Here is a 16,860-nt window from a genome sequence, read left to right as displayed (position 1 = left end):
GGAAACAGCTTAGGCCCAGGGAGGAGTAGGTGATGGCTCAGGATAATAAAATTAAAGGCAAATGGATTAAGATCCAGTGTAGTGCTATTTCCTGGCTTTTTTCTTTGTTTCTTGAAAAAGTGTATTACACAAATAGCACTGTGACCACTTTAACAGGATACTTACTTGTAGTCTCAAAATTCCTACAAACCAAACATTTTCTTTAGCCATTTTTTTATTCTGATTTTTTCCTTAATATTATTTTTAAAACATTTTTCATATTTGTATTTCTTTTAATGGCTACATAATTTGAGTTGCCATACCATAATTAACTTTACCTAGATCTTCAGCACTTGGAAAGGGGTTATTTCCAAGGTAGATTCTATTTTCCATTGCAACCTCATATACATATTTATATATATTATAAAAAGAATTTTCACAAATGATACTTTATGTGCAGAACACATTTAAATTTTGTTTTTATTTAATTTTAAAATGCTGGTTGTGACTTCTGAATTAATTTCAGAAGTGTAATGGTCAGATAATATATAACAAAAAGAGAAATATATTTTTGTATCCTTGTATTCTTAAACCTCTTTAGCTGGTGCTCAAAATCCTTCATCTTCAGGTCCCAAATTACCTTTCACCTTTATCACCAGCTGGAAAACATTGCTAAAAAAGTAAAGCCCTTTCTTTAATTATATCATCATTTTATAAAACTATATAAAACATGGTTATCCGTCCTGCTTTAGAAAAGTAAAGTTTGATTCCTAGATATCAAATGGATAGAATTATCTTTTTTAGCCCTTCTTCATAGTCTGTCATTTCTCATACCATCTTTCAAGGTTTCTTCCAATCCTACTCTCTTGGCAAAGCCTTCTCAAGTTCCAGAAAGTGTGATCTTTCTTTGGATTTCCACAGTACCTTCTCTTTAATGATTAGTACTAATTTATTTTGTTACTGTTAAAATATTTTTATATGCAGTCAAACTGACCATGTTTACATGTGTTAATATATTTTTGTATGATCTGTAAGAGTTAATTATATGTACAGATCCACACACATATATGTGTTTGTATCAGAGAAGGCTGGATAAAATGTTTTGGAATCTCAAAAGACAGAGATGTTAATAACCACCTGCTAAAGAAATCAGAAAAGTAACACTTGGATTGGGCCTAGAAGAACAGGGATGATACGGGTGAGAAGAGATTGGAATGGCGGGTTTTTCAAGCTCAGAGAACAGAGGCAGAAATTCTGAAGTAGACAGTGCAAGGCTCATGTGAAGACTGTTAAGTGATGCGATTGGAGCCTGGAATTACTGAAAGGGCATAAATAGAGATAAAGTTGAAAAGGTCTCTTGGGCCACAAGGTGAAAGACTTTGAGGGCCAGCTAAAGAGGCTTTAGAATAGAGAAGATATGAAAACATTTTTCTCTTTTCTATTATATATCATCTGACCAGTTGGACTGGTTTTATATTTTTTAATTTGTAGTATGTTAAAGGACCTTGACACCTGTGACCAAAAGAAGGAAAGTTTTGGCACATCAGAGGATTTGACAAAACCTGAGAAAATGCCTACTCAGCAGTCTAACGAAGAAAGCAGCACAGACTGTGACGGTACAAAAAAGTGTTTTACACATATCACATATTTTAACTACTTACTTTTGAAAACAAAGTTAAGGTTATATTTTTACTTGTGACTATATAGTATAAGATGGCAAATTTATAGTTCCTTTTGCTGTAATATAGTCATCCCTGTTCATTGGTTAGCCAGGATTTGCTTGAACAACTTGTAAAATCATGTTCTCAAAAGATAATTCATTCTCTATTTTGAAAACACTACTTGTTAGAAAGTTATATCTTATATTAAACCAAAATTTGCCTTCCTATAACTTAATCCTTGTGAAATAGGTCTAAATATTCCAGAAGTTTTTTCGTTTCTTTGTTTTTATTTTAAGGCTACATATTATTAGGTCTTTTAACTCTTCTGTGTAGCTATAGATTTCTAGACCTTTCATCCTCCTATTTCTCCTCCTATAGACTCTGGGTTGGGGTCTTAAAGATTAATTTTTTTTGCTTGTTGGATGTTTCTTAATTCATTTAAAATTTTTTTCTATTAAATATCTAGTATAAATAATCCGATAGTGCTATAAGACTTTGAAAAACAGCAGTCTTTTTTCCCACTACTAATTTCAATTTTCCAGAGCCTCTTTCAGTCTAGAAATCTGTGTCTTGTTTTGGAAATTTTTCTGGTTTTTCCTTTTATTTTCTTCTTTTTGTTTTCTCTTACTTTTCCTGGAACCTCTGTTATTTGGATATTAAGCTTCCATTAATTGTCTTTCTATTTTCCATGTCTTGCTTCTCTGCTTTCTGGGAGATTTCCTCATATTTATCTTTGACTCTTCTATGGAGTTTTTAAAATCAATTTCCAAGTGCTCTTTTTAGTCTTTAAATATTTCTGTAACACATTCTATTCATGTTTGCTACATGCCGTACTTACTGTGTGTATACACGTGCACACACGCATGTGTAGTGGTCTCTCTGTTTCTGCTTGCTTTGGATTTCTTTTTGTTAAGTGCCTTACAAAGTTAACTAATTTAATCCTACACAATGGCCCTTTAAGGTACTTTCTGTTATCCACATTTTACAAACAAGGAAACTGAGATACAGGAGAGTTAAGTAATGACACGTGGTCATAGAATTAGACAACAGCAGAGCTAGGATTCGAACCCAGCAGCCTTGAGGATCTTAAGTTTGCACTGTTTGCCTCTGCACTATAATGTTTCTGCATCATTAAGTTTCACTGATAAAATGATTGGCAGAGTCCTACAGAATATCAATATAGGCCTCCCTCTCAGCTGACAGTCCATTCATCACCACTTCTTGTTCAATAAGTTACAAATCTACTTTCAGGCCATGTTTCTGACCTTTGTACTTGGGGATGCAAAAGTCTTGGTCATATAACTCTCAGAAGTTCAAGGTCTGAGACAGCAAGAGGGAATGGATGGATGGGACATTAGCTCTAGAGAGATGCAGTCCTGAGATACAAATCTGTCTCCTCCTCCTCCTTCTTCTCCTTCACAGGACTGTGTGGCTATGGGAAATTAGTTAAACTTCTCTGGACTTCAGTTTCTTCTGAATAATATCTGCCTTGCCGGGTAGTCGTCTAGATTCAAGGTAAAGTACCTAGTGTACTTTGGCCTTCAACAAATGATAGCTATTGTTAACTGCCAGTCTAGTAATCCTTTCAAAGAAGGAAGGACATTAAGATGGCTGGTTTATTTCTATGAACTCTTGCTAACTCTATAATTGTTTCTAATCCTTCTTTGAGCTCACAAAGCAGCCATTTGATAACATGTTCTAGAATTTTGCCTTGAATTAAATCAAGATCACCAGCCTGTAGCTTTTGCCAATCACTTTACAATTTTTTTGAAAATTAGAACAGTGTTTGCTTGTCTTCACTCTCACATGTGCTCAACTCTGCTATTCACTAGATGCCTCAAGTATCATTGAGATCTTATTTGCAGGTTTCCTTTGTATTCTGAGGTGTAATCTGTCTGACAAGGAGACTTGAGCTCCTTTCCAATGGCTGTATCTCTTTCTGAGCCTGTCTTGGCTTTCATTTCCTTCAGATCATTGTTTATTCTCCTCCTTTTATGCCCATTCTCCTTGCAAAAAAAACAGAATTAAAATAGGAATTCAGCAGTTCCACTTTTACCATCTTATACCCCACGTTCCTATTTACATCAGTCACTAGAAAAAGTCCACATCTACCAGTTCATTCTCACATGGATGCTTGTTCCCACATTGCTCTGTACACCTCTGATTTGTTCTTTCTTTCTCTCCTTCCTGCCCTTTAGAGCCTTAACTGACTTCTCGGTCAGCAGTTTCCCAGCAGCCTCATCTTCTTCTCTAAATACTTCTTCCCCTTATTTCTCTGATTGTCTTCTGCGAATGCTGTTTCCTCTGCAGCCCACCTAAACCTCTTATTTCTCCTTTGTACCTTAGGCCCGAGGAATGGAGTAGGCATCTTTCTTCCTTGCTTCCAATACATTTTTTTCTTTCCTTCATCTAAAACTTTGCCTTCTTTGACATTCTGTTTTTTAGTTATTATACGGCTTAAACAAAAATATGTAGAGTAGGCTGGCTGGATTCAGATACCCAAATATTGTTATCAGGGATTTCTCTCTTACATACCTGCCTTCTCTCTCCTCTCTTTCATCTCATCTCTTTATCTCAGCCTTTCATTATTTTCTCTCTGTTTTCTGCTTTCTCTTGTACTAGCCTTATTTCCAAGCTGTGTTTCCCTGTGGCAGAGAGGACCACCAGCAGCTTCTCCAGCTTGTTGAAAAGAGAGGCCCTCTCTTCCGGCCAGCCAAAATACTTCTAGACTTGACTCTCATTGAGCTGCCTTACATCAGATGCCCACTGAGGCAGTGGGGTAGGGTGGTCTCCAAAAAGAGTCCGGGTACTCTGCCGTTACCATTGAAAGAAAGCCTGGATGCCAGGCAGACAACAGCAGTGGCGGGGCAAGGTGGGGGTCTTGCCTGTGCAGCCCTTTATGATATACTTTGTGTGGGTGTGGTGAGATTTACACCTGAAGTTAGTAAGAAATCATAGTTAATTGATAAAACTTTCTATCTTCCAACAACCCTAGTTACCCTAAGAGAAATATTAATTAACATGAAATTAAATGATAACATAGTTATGAGCTCTCATGATATAAAATAGAGACGATCTGATTTCAAATTGGTTCACAGGCAAATAATTAGGACAATATATGGTTGTGTATAATCTTATTTTTAAACTACTTCAGATTTGACACAATGACTTCAAAAATCTTGTCTTTTGTTTTCAAGGAAAAATATTAACAATATGATTACTTTATAGCTAAACAGATAAATTTACAGCAGCAGCTTATTCGTGTGATGGACAACATCTGTAATTTAGTTGATACTATTCCTGATAATGAGCTGAAATCTTTGGATTGTGGGAACAACCTGCTTCAGCAGCGGAACATAAGGTATCTTGATTTTTCTCCTCCTGAAATATATCAAACTGTACTTCCACCACTCAAAGTTAGAAATGTACAGGGCAAAATTTCCAGGCATTCTGAATAGGATAAATTGTCACTATGTTTTAAATTTATTTACTTTTTCAAACTGTTCCTTTAGCATTTGTATTCAAGTTTTTGAGATTGGAAAAAAGAGGATATATATTTTGCCATAATTTGAGATGAAACTAAAGATATACTTGTGTGGCCTACCATGATAGACTACTGGTACTTAATATGGTGTTCTGTGTTCTCTCTTCAGAAGGAAGCTCCTAGCCGAAGCAGATTTTAACCCAGGCGATGCCGGCGTTCTTGGTGTAGTGTGGAGGTGTAGGCCTGATGCGCTTGGTAGCCCCATGGGGGATGTGGCATCTGTTTCCTCACCTTATGCATTTCCAAAGGGCGATTTCTGCCCTAGGGGGAATTCTGATGAGTTCAATTTTCCACTTGTTCCCTCAAATTCCATTTCTACTGGGGAATGTTTAGTGACTACTACCCCAGGAAGGGCAGGATTCTCAGCCACCAGGAAGAATCTCACTGAAGGACCATCATTCATTTCCCATGTACAGCAATGCTTTGTGAGTAGTGACCAGGCTGACACACCAAGGATAGAAAAAAGAAATGAAAGCTCTCATTTCCCAAGAAATGTTCTCACAAGCACTGCCATGACAGATCAGAATGAACACATTGCTTCAGTAGACTTAGAAAGAGAAATCCAGGCTTCCTATGATACTGATAATTTTGACATAGATGGCTTTGATGATGATGATGAGTGGGAAGATATAATGCATAACTTAGCAGCCAGCAAATCTTCCACAGCTGTCTATCAACCTATTAAGGAAGGTCGGCCAGTTAAGTCAGTATCAGAAAGAGTTTCTCCATCCAAGACAAACTGTCTTCCAGTGGCATCTACCCCTCAAAATAAAAACTTCTCGGAATCAATTCAGAATTACACTGGTAAGTTTAAAATAAATGCTTATATTTTATATGAAAACAAAACTGTCTAAAATCGTAAGTAACTGTGTAAGAAAAACTATAGCAAGTCATCACTGCCTCAAAACTACATTGTTTCTATGCAAATTTCTTCTGATAATATGAATTACAAATCAATTTCAAAAGCAAGTTGCTCTTTTGTCTCTGTAGCAGCTGTAGTTTTATAAAATGTGTAATTATAACCTATTGTAGTAAAGCTCTAAAGTCATTACAAATGTGCTTTGCCTTTAAATTAACATTTTTAGTCCCTAAAACAATAAAGCTCATGAGGGCCAAGTTTTTAATGATTTGGGGGATGGGCAAAAGCAGAGCTGAGTTTATATGTTAAAAATGTGTGTGTATTTTTAGAATTCTGGATTAATGAGAACCGATCAGTTTATAAAGCAGAGAATTGTGTTTTGTGTCTTAAAATATTAAAATTTCAGGCAATCTAAGAAAGATATGAAGTCAAATTTCTTAAATCAATCAAATTCTCTTTTGCCAAAATATTAAAATTTCAGACAATCTAAGAAAGATATGCAGTCAAATTTCTTAAAGAAATCAAATTTTCTTTTGGCTTAGAATCTTTTTAATTCAGTCAACAAAATATTTATTGAGTGCCTACTATGCACCCTGTTCTGTGCTAGGTTCTGGTAATAGATGAATAATGAATATTTCCTGCCCTCCTAGAGCTCACAGTTTAATGAGAGAAGTTTTTAGAGGAGTGAAATTAGCCACTATAAAGGCTGCAGAGAAAAACCAAAATTAATTTAAAACCATTGCATCAACCTTATAAAGTTATTACAAGTGTTTTTTTTTTTAACACTCGTGCAAAGTTCTATAAAGTATAGCCCTCCCTATTTTTGCTATTGATGACTTAATACCACAGAGGTTATTCTTACAGTTACACTGTTGAACTTTAACCATTAATGGATTTATTTTTGTATCATGTTAGAATGTGTCATACCTGAAGTTCACAATTATCTTTGAGGCAGTTGAGCATTGGGGTTGGAGTTATTGCTAAAGCTGGCGTGAGCTCCTCTCGTTCTCTCTGCTGATCCAGAATTGCGACAGCAAGGATGGAGAACAGGGGCTGGATGTGAGAGACATTGTGGAAGGAGAATCAGGAAGCTGAGATGACTCTGAGGTTTCTGACCTGGTGACTGGGAAACTGTGACACCATTAACATATAGGGAAGTCAGGAGACAAGCAGATTTGGAGAAAAGCTGAGGAGGACTATTTTAAGACTTGCTGAGCTTACAGTGCTTGTTGATAGTCATTCAGGCAGAAATGTCTTTCAGACAACTGGAGATGCATATAAGACTTGGAACTTAGGAGGGGATCCATCTGGTCTTAAGAAAGATCTAGGTATTCTGTGTACATAGGTGATGCTTAAGATAATAAGATTAGGAAAATTCCAAAAAAGAGCTTCTAAAGAGCCCAGCCCTGTCTGAAAGACGCCTAAATTTAAGAGGCAGGTGGAAGAAGTGGAGCCAAGAACAGGGATTTAAGGCAAGTAGAAGATCCACAATCGTCTTGAAGGTCAAGAGAGAAGAGGAAGGAGAGAATACAGAGTAGCGGTGGTGCTGTAGAGAAATCAAGGAAAGACCTGAATTTGGCCCTTAGGAAGTCTGGTGGCTTTGACACTTTGCAGGAGGAAATCTGGTAAATGGTTAAAGAAAGAATTTGCTGTCGGAAAATGTATGCCAATGATTGTCAGGGCAAAGGGTAAATGCTAAAACTGACTTGTGACATTAAAGCACTGATGTTACTTAACACTATTTTTTTTAGATGAGTCGGCACAAAATTTACCATCTAGACATCTGAAACATGAGCGTTTCCAAAGTCTTAGTTTTCCTCATACAAGAGAAATGATGAAGATTTTTCATAAAAAATTTGGCCTGCATAATTTTAGAACTAATCAGCTAGAGGCGATCAATGCTGCACTGCTTGGTGAAGACTGTTTTATCTTAATGCCCACTGGTATGTATTTTTAGATATAAATTGGCAGGAATCCATTGGCAGATGTGAAATGAAAGCCCTTTAATAGAAGTAAAAAAAAAAACACCGACACAGTATTTCTATCATTTAGGGGCCTCTAAATCTCTTGTGCCGTAGTAAAAAAGTATATTTACTACATCACACCCTCTGTTCTAGTTGTTGACATAATAACATTTATAGCCCTTTAAGATTTTCAACTCAAAGCTCATTGTGTTGAACTGATCTAGAATTCTCTTTGGGAATTTTTCTTTTTCCTGGTCTAAAGTAATCTGCAGCGTGAACAAAAAATATAGGACTGGAATAGATACATGACCATTTCTGGCAGTTTACTTGGTACAGTCTAGTGTTGCATGGTAGTTAAAATCATCAGCTCTGGAGTGATGGCCTTTAAGCTGCCCTTAAAGTGCAGCTCTACCACTTATTAGCCGTGTGACCTTGAGCAAGGAACCCCACTCCCTGAACCCCGTGTGTGTAGTGGGGATAATAATAAAGCACCTGCTTCACAGAGTGTCATGAGAATTAAATGAAGAACATTTTCTGTAGTTCTTTCTTGGCCTGTTTTGAAGAGATCCAGGACTTTTCATTGTGCTATTAACATTTATAACAGCTGTTCACTGATTTATAGTCATCCAAGTCAGAATATTAAAAAAGCAGTTAGAATAAGAGCATGGGAAATTTGGAGTTTCAATACATACACATGTAGTCTTCTCCTTGCCTTATTGTGACCATAATTACTACCATCATTGTTAAATAGTGTTGGCTAGGCATCTGAATTTTTTCAAACCGATTTTAAAATTCAGACGATGTTAATAACATTTCATATTTCACTGACTTGTTCACTCTGTGTCTTCTGTTTCAACTCCAAGTTGGTACTCCAAAACTAAAGCAGGAAAGTACCCTTGCTATACTAGTGGTTTCCAAGGCTTTTCACAGTCTTTTGGAGTTGCAAGGGGGCATTTTTAAAGTTCTTTCCACCCCAATTTCAACCTCTTGATTTATGTATATAAAGATTCCAAATAAGGTTCTTTTAGGCCAAATTTTGTGAGCCACTGAGCTAGTACATTTTACAGGTGATAAAATTGAGGCATGGTAAGGTTAAATGGCATGTCTAAGTCACATAACCATTAAGTGGTAGAGCAGAAAATAGAACTCAGCTTCCTGCTCTTGCCTTGACATTTACACATATATACCAAAGTGAAATTTCCTTACTACATATGCAGAAAAGATGGAATATACTGTTTAGTTTTAAAAAAATTGAAGTCCTAGAAACTGCCTGTTACAAGTTTCTACCATTAATAGGTTGGTGAAGTCGAAAATAGGGATTAATCATTTTAGTTACCATAAAATGTGTCCCAGTTGTCTCTCTCTTTTGAATTAGAGTTACATGGAGAGAGACTCCCACCGCTTTGGTTTTGAAATTTCCTTCTCTTCATCTTCTGTTCGTACACACAAATGTAGTTCTGTTTTGTTTCGTTTCTTTTCTTTTTTTTTTTTTAAAGGAAAATTGGGACTATTACTTTACTTATGAGAGTATGGGGAGTAAAAGTTCTGATATTCATACTAGTGGTTTAAAAAAACTAAGATTCTAAAAGTTCATTAAGAAATATTCTGGTTCATTAAGAAATATTAAACCATAGGATTTTGTGTTGTATATCTTATCACATTTTAACTCTTTAAAAATTAAATATTATATAAAATAATTATTTTAATATTAGTATCATCTAATCAGAGTAGCCCCTGTACTGCATTTGGATTTCCCAAGTAGACTTTTAAAGCACTTCTGTTGCATTTAAGTTTTCTGCCAATTCTTGCTTTTACTGTCATATATACCTACATGAGATGTCTTAAAAGATAAATGTTTACACATTTAAATTGCCTAAGTATTTTGGCTCATTTGAATATGCAAATTGTTGGTATCGTGGGAATTATCCCTTGATATTCTATTAGTTAATTACTTTAATATTATATGTTGTTTACTTTGTAACTTTTGCCTTCAAGCTCTCGAGAAAGAACTGACATTTTTTGTCATTTCTCTTTCAGGAGGCGGTAAAAGTTTGTGTTACCAGCTTCCCGCCTGTGTTTCTCCTGGGGTCACTATTGTCATTTCTCCCTTGAGATCACTTATAGTAGATCAAGTCCAAAAACTGACTTCACTGGATGTAAGTTAAAACAAAACGCTACCTATTATGTAACAGTTTATGAATTATAAGAATAAAGCACAATAATCACATTAATTTGTACATTTAAGCACAAGTCGTTGAAAATTCCGATACAGATAACCTATAATTCAGTCTGATTTTATTCTAGAAGAATGTATTTTACTAAGAACTTTTAACTTGTATTTTGCTGATGTAAATTATTATTTTTTAACTAATCTGAAAGGATTTCTTTTTTTCCTACTGCCAGATCAGCATAGTTCTCACTCCCTTAATATCTTAAATTGCACACACATGCACGTGCCCACACACATATGTCCTTTTTCCTTCTGGTTAAGGTTAAGAAAGTGTATGAATGTTTTCTACTAAATCCTACATACTGTGATCAAACAGAACTATATTCAGGGTTGTGAACCGCCACCCCTCGACAAGACCAGTGGCTTGATTTTTCTTCCAGAGAACATCTTCGTGGAGTGACGATAGCCACTGTTCAGCCATTTGTGATGCTGCAGCTCGTTCATCTTCGTTCCACGTTGAACCCTGAAAGCACGTTTACCTAGAGAAGCATAGTGGTGTATTAGGACTAGAATCTCTTGGATGCTGAATTCATATTTATCTTATTTACAAATAAGCAAAGGAAGTGAAGAAAAGAGAAAAAGAAAAGTAAACAATGAGAAGAAGATTTCGAGTTATAGTTATTAAGGGTTTTTAAATATGTACTGATTATTTGTTAGTTATACTGAGATTATCTTTGACAGGTTTGATATATGACTTGTGAAATATTTACAAAAGCTAGGGATAAATATAAGCTGAAGTCAGATTAATATGTAAAGTTTAAATTGTTTACTACTTTTATACTTAGATTCCAGCTACATATCTGACAGGTGATAAGACTGACTCCGAAGCTACAAGTATTTACCTCCAATTATCAAAAAAAGACCCTATTATAAAACTTCTATATGTTACTCCAGAGAAGGTTTGTATTTTATCATTATTTTAAAATATGATAGTAAAGCTATATTAGAAAAAAAAAATCCAATTTCCCCCCCATGACATAGGGAAAAACCCAGTCTTTCCCCGCTATGTTCCTCTCCTTTAGTATTCACATAGAATACTTCATTCTGATCAACAAATGTGCGGAGGTTTTTTCCTTACACTGAGCAATTCTATTGATGATTCCCCATTAGTTATTACTATAATGGATGCCAAATGATTTTTTAATTTAGTAGGCATTCTACTGTAAGGAAGAGCTTTCCCTTTACCTACATATTTATTTATAGCAATATGAAATCGTGGATTTTTAATTTATGCAGTGGGCTATAATCAGTTATCATTATGTATTGTGTTGTTCTAATTGTCCTGGATTTGGCCAGTGGGAGATGTCCATCAAAGTGGCTTCTGTGTCATTTTGACATGTCTCTGTCAAAATGTGGGTGCCAGATATGGTCGTTGATACTGAGATGTCATTGCTTCTAGGCTCGTTCATGGACAGAGCTATGAAATATATACATAGACAAATATATATGTACATAAGTATATATACACATAAATTATATATGTATGTATGTATCCCTCCTCCCCAAGTAACATGCACACAGGTAACATATCCATAATCCTGTTTTCAAGGTAAATGTGTGGTGGGCCTCAGATATATTGAGGACTAGGAAAAAAATTTTAGAACCACCAACTTGATATATAACTGTTTGCTAAATGGGAGCGAATATTCTAAAATATCTCTGTTATTTTCTTTTACTTCTGCTAATTCTCTTCATAGATTGGAATAAGAACCAATTTTCTGTGAAGGTCTTAATGCAACTTAAGTTGTAGTGGAATTTAAAAACAATTAAATCCTTGAAGTTATGTGGTATTTACATGTTTTTAAATGTCTAATTAATCTATTTCCGGTCTAGGTCTGTGCAAGTAACAGACTGATTTCTACTCTGGAGAATCTGTATGAGAGGAATCTCTTGGCACGGTTTGTTATTGATGAAGCACATTGTGTCAGTCAGGTAAATACTGTTTTATATGTCTTGAAATGTCAATAAATATGTACTATATATATTTTCAGGACTGAAGAGATAAAAACATTGGGCGAATTATTCTGCTATTTCACTGAAGAATAATGTGGTTCTTAATACAGTGAGCAGTGTTTGCTTTGTATATACGAAAGAGTCAAATAGTCTGAAAAGTGATGTTTTTTTTTCCTCCCACCTAGTGGGGACATGATTTTCGTCAAGATTACAAAAGAATGAATATGCTTCGCCAGAAGTTTCCCTCTGTTCCAGTGATGGCTCTTACTGCCACAGCTAATCTCAGGGTGCAGAAGGACATCCTCACTCAGTTGAAGATTCTCAGACCTCAGGTGTAAGTTGTTGAAAGTCATAAATTTAAAACCCTGGGGTACCAGTTCTCGGATTGCTACACATTATAGTCACTTATGGAGCTTTAAAAATCCCAATGCCCAGGTTGTACTTGATGCCATTTAGGTCAGAATTTGGGGGCTGGGAGCCAGTATGTTTTTAAAAATCCCCGTGATTTCAGTGTGCAGCAAAATTTGGGAACTGGGGCCCTGGGGCTTTCTTCACTTACTGGAATGAAAACTCACTCCCAGTACCTATTTTGTAAGGAGGAAAAAAGTGCATGCTGTCTCTGTTAGATGTGACATAGTCCCAGTAATAAATTAGCTTTTATTTATCTAATTTTGACCCTCGTATGTCCTAGAGTATATATACATCATGAAATGAACCAATGGCCCTGTTTGGTCATTTTCCCCTGAAATTCCAGTTACATCCAGGATGTTGAAAACAGTCCAGAAACTATGTATAACAGCAAAGGGCTCCTTCTTGCCACCAAAGCCACAATTATTCAATAACAAAAACTACAACAGAAAAAATATCCACACATTTATAGGTTGTACTGGATTATTTTATACCTGTACATGAGTTTGTTAGACACAAGTGCATTCTCTGATAGGTTCATTCCATTAAGGCAATGTTTACTTAATGGCTGTTGTGTACCAAGGTTAAAATACTTTTTCCTTCCAGTTTGTTAGTGGGTGTTTAGAGTTTGATGAATGTCTGAAGGAATAATGACTAAAATATTGGGGTGAATTTTTAAAGCACACCTTTCATTCATTTACAATTAAAGATTGTAAGCTGGCTCTATAAATATTGTAGTAAGTAAAAACAGTAACAGCATCTCTGAGGGTTATGAGAACTGGAAATGCCATATGAAGGATATGAAGGGGTCATGAAATTAAGGTAGCTACAAAGACCTTTTCCGACACAACTGGCGTTCTTGAGTGCAAGAATTTTAGAGCCCTCAAAATTTTGTGTGTGTGATCACAAAATTAAAAAATATTTAAATTTAATCTCACCTGCAGAGTGGCATTTGTATAAAATTTGGGGGGAAAATATATTTTGCTTCGTAATTGATAAACATATTTAAGGTGTCATAGTTTAGGTTTTAGTGAATAACCTGTATGCTAGAAATTTACTTCTACAAATACTACATTGATCTCTGAAAGCCTTTCTTTTTTAATAGGCAATGTTTTTAGGTTTTTTCCATCAATTTAGGTCAGAGGCAATCTACTGTTCTTTTAGGTCAGTAAAATTAATTTGCCAATGCCCTTAGTTAAAGGAATTGATGTAAGTTCAATTCACCTTTTTAGTAACTCTTTGTAGGTATAGAATTTATCATTGGTGTTTGAGTAAACATTGCGCATACATATTTAGAGGCAGACACCTTTAATATCTTTTCCTAGTAGGGTGAGGAGATCTGCTTGGAAAAGCAATAGCTTATACATTTCCTGAGTCTAGCATGTGGTGCCCTGTGCATAATTGGCTTTCAGTAAGAATGAATAAATGAAACATATGGAGGAATTTTGGTAAATGTGGGTAAAATATGAAAATTTAGGCAAGTCTGTTGATTCTTTAATATATTTGGTACTTCTATATTTGGGAAGGTTTAAAGCCCTGAGTGGAAGTAAAAGATTTTAATGAACACTTTCTGGTACATTTTTCCCTGATCTTTTCTGCCAGTAAACCCTTTTTGGATTAAATTTGCCCAACTGCTACTGTGTCATGGCCTGGTGAAGGCAGGTATCCATACAGGTAGAGCCATGGTCCCCATGCTCCTTTGATACTGCTATTATTCTTCCTCCTTGGGAAATACAAGGTTGGATAATAAAATAGACTTTATTCCTTTTCCTTAGGGCCTTAAGATATGAACTGAGAAAGAGAAAAGCCATAGACATGTAGACAGTTAATAGTAATACTTTAATACAAAAATAATAACAGTTAACACTTATATTTAGCCTATACAACGTGCTGGACACGATTCTTGACATTTTGTGTGTATTAACTTATCCACACAAAAGTCTTACAAGGTAGATTCTTCTGGTTTTCTCATTTTATGGATGAGGAAACTGAGGCACAGAGAAGTTAAATAACTTCCATAAGGTCATATACCTAGCAGATGTTGGAGTGAGGCCTTAAACCTAAACAGTCTGATTTCAGAACCCTTTAAACTCTACAACAAATTGCAGAATGAAGTCAGTGGTGATTAGAGATATAAATTATGAGTGCAGGAACTCAGCAAGACAGGATTAGCTATAACCCAAAGTAACAACTAACTGTTAATGAGGAGGAGTCAGACAGGGTTTTATAAAGGAAGCGGGCTTTGTAGGATGAGCGGTCTTTTCTAAATTTTAAACATCTGTATTGAGATACAATTTGTTCCTAAAAAATATACCATCCTATGATTTTTTTGTTTGTTTATTCACAAGGTTGTGTAATCCCACCACTACCTAATTTTAGAACATTTTTGTCTCTTAAAAGAAACTTCAAATCCATTAGCAGTCAGTTCCCACTATCCTCCATCCTCCCAGCTCTAGGGAACCTCTAATCTACTTTCTGTCTCTATATTTTTGCCCACCCTGGACATTTTATATAAATAGAATCGTGTACTATGTGGTTTTCATGATTGGCCTCTTTCACTTACTTAGCATGTTTTTGAGCTTCATTCATGAAGAAGTATATATCAGTACTTCATTCTTTTTTTATTGACAAATAATATTCCATTGTATGGATACTCTACATTTTATTTATCCATTTATCATGTGATGGATATTTGAGTTGTTTCCGTTTTTTGGCTATTATGATTTATGCTGCTATGAGCCTTTGTATACAAGTTGTCATGTTGGACATATATTTTCATTTCTCTTGGACATATACCTAGAGGTAAAATTGTTGGGTCATGAGGTAACTACATTTAACTTTTGGAAGAACTGCCAGATCGTTTTCCAAAGCAGCTGTGCCATTTCATGTTTTCTTCAGTAGTGTAGGAGGGTTGCAATTCCTCTGCATCCCTACTGACACTTGTTACTGTATGTCTTTTTGATTATACTCATCCTAGTGGATATGAAGTGGTAAATAAATGGCATTTTAGCGGGTGAGGAGTGAATTAAGGGCTGAAGCTTCTAGCATGAAAATACAGGTCAGGGCCAAGGAATGGTGAATAATCCATAAGTTAAGTGGCAAAATAATGAGAAGGGATGACCGTAGAAAGGTGGCTTGAGGCCAGGTCTAGAGGGCATATCATGATGGATTTATTCTGTAGGTATTTTGACCTGGGAAGTGACTTGATCTAACCTGTATGATAGAATGATAACCCTGATAGTGGAAGATGAAGTAGAAAAACAAGAGATTAGAGGCAGGATAGCTCTTTAGGAAACTTATTGCAGCCATTTAGGAGAGAGATGATGATGGTGGCAATAGTAGAAGAGGAAGGAAGGGACAGCCAGGAGAGAAAGCAGAGCTGAATCAACAAGGCTGGCAAGTGATGGGATGAGAAAGATGGACATAGTGGAAGTTTATACTGGTTTCTAGTGTAGGTTTCTAGTGTAGCATTAAGTGTAAATGCAGGAGGGGAGAAAGGTAGGGGAGGGGATGATAATTAATCTGATCGTAGGTTTTGGTGTTTGGGATGTTTAAGGGCTGAGTGCAAATGGCCAAGACCGTAACCTTCATACTTTCTTTGGTCACATGTGCCACGTAAAGAATTTTGGAAAACTGTACCACTGTACAGGTAAGTCTGACACCTAAAAATTGTCAACATGAGTTTAAATAAAGAGAACATGGTCTGTTGTAACATTTTTAAACAAAATTGTTACCTAGTCTTTTTAAATGTATCCAGTAGAATATTAGTATATAATAGCAATTCTGTACTTATCACTCACTTGCAAAACATATTCACATTTTTTAACTCTTTAACAGATGTTTTACATTTTTTAACTCATATATCTTCTTCAGTTTCCACACAGAATTTTACCCTAAGATAATATAATTTAATGCATGAAGTCTTGTTGCTTACTGTATCATACTTACCTGCAAGAAAAATAAGTATGTAAATTAAGAATTGTTTTTTAATTTTGCTTATGCCAAAATTTTCTTCTGGATTGAATTATTATATTATAATTATTAGTACATTACTGATCAGAATAGCTTAAATATATTTTTTAAATAAGTTTTGATTGGTAATGTATAACTCAATGAGAGAGGACTTTTTTTCAGTTACATCATATATCTCTGGATGAATCCAATCAGTTCACATCTCTTACTTTTATAGATATAAGCATTGGGAAACATTACTCACATAAAAATACAGATGGGAATGGAAAACATTTTTTTGTAGTAATAAC

The 16,860-nt window shown here is 35.4% G+C and overlaps 1 protein-coding gene across 3 annotated transcripts in view; it reads left to right on the top strand.

The window, feature by feature from the left end:
- Positions 1–16,860, top strand: part of BLM (Bloom syndrome RecQ like helicase) — a 59,372-nt gene that overhangs the window by 12,930 nt on the left and 29,582 nt on the right. For all 3 annotated transcript variants that reach the window (XM_025049858.1, XM_006905286.3, XM_015594290.2), the window contains 8 exons: positions 1,471–1,595; positions 4,869–5,001; positions 5,294–5,988; positions 7,795–7,986; positions 10,045–10,163; positions 11,023–11,136; positions 12,071–12,169; positions 12,376–12,524. In XM_025049858.1, coding sequence (XP_024905626.1) covers positions 1,471–1,595; positions 4,869–5,001; positions 5,294–5,988; positions 7,795–7,986; positions 10,045–10,163; positions 11,023–11,136; positions 12,071–12,169; positions 12,376–12,524 — 1,626 coding nt within the window. The remainder of the gene's footprint in view (positions 1–1,470; positions 1,596–4,868; positions 5,002–5,293; positions 5,989–7,794; positions 7,987–10,044; positions 10,164–11,022; positions 11,137–12,070; positions 12,170–12,375; positions 12,525–16,860) is intronic.

This window comes from Pteropus alecto, unplaced genomic scaffold (assembly GCF_000325575.1).
Source record: "Pteropus alecto unplaced genomic scaffold, ASM32557v1 scaffold60, whole genome shotgun sequence".
Classification (NCBI taxonomy): Eukaryota; Metazoa; Chordata; class Mammalia; order Chiroptera; family Pteropodidae; genus Pteropus; species Pteropus alecto.
The sequence above is the reverse complement of the archived record's forward strand: the minus strand, read 5'-3'. Positions and strand labels throughout refer to the sequence as shown.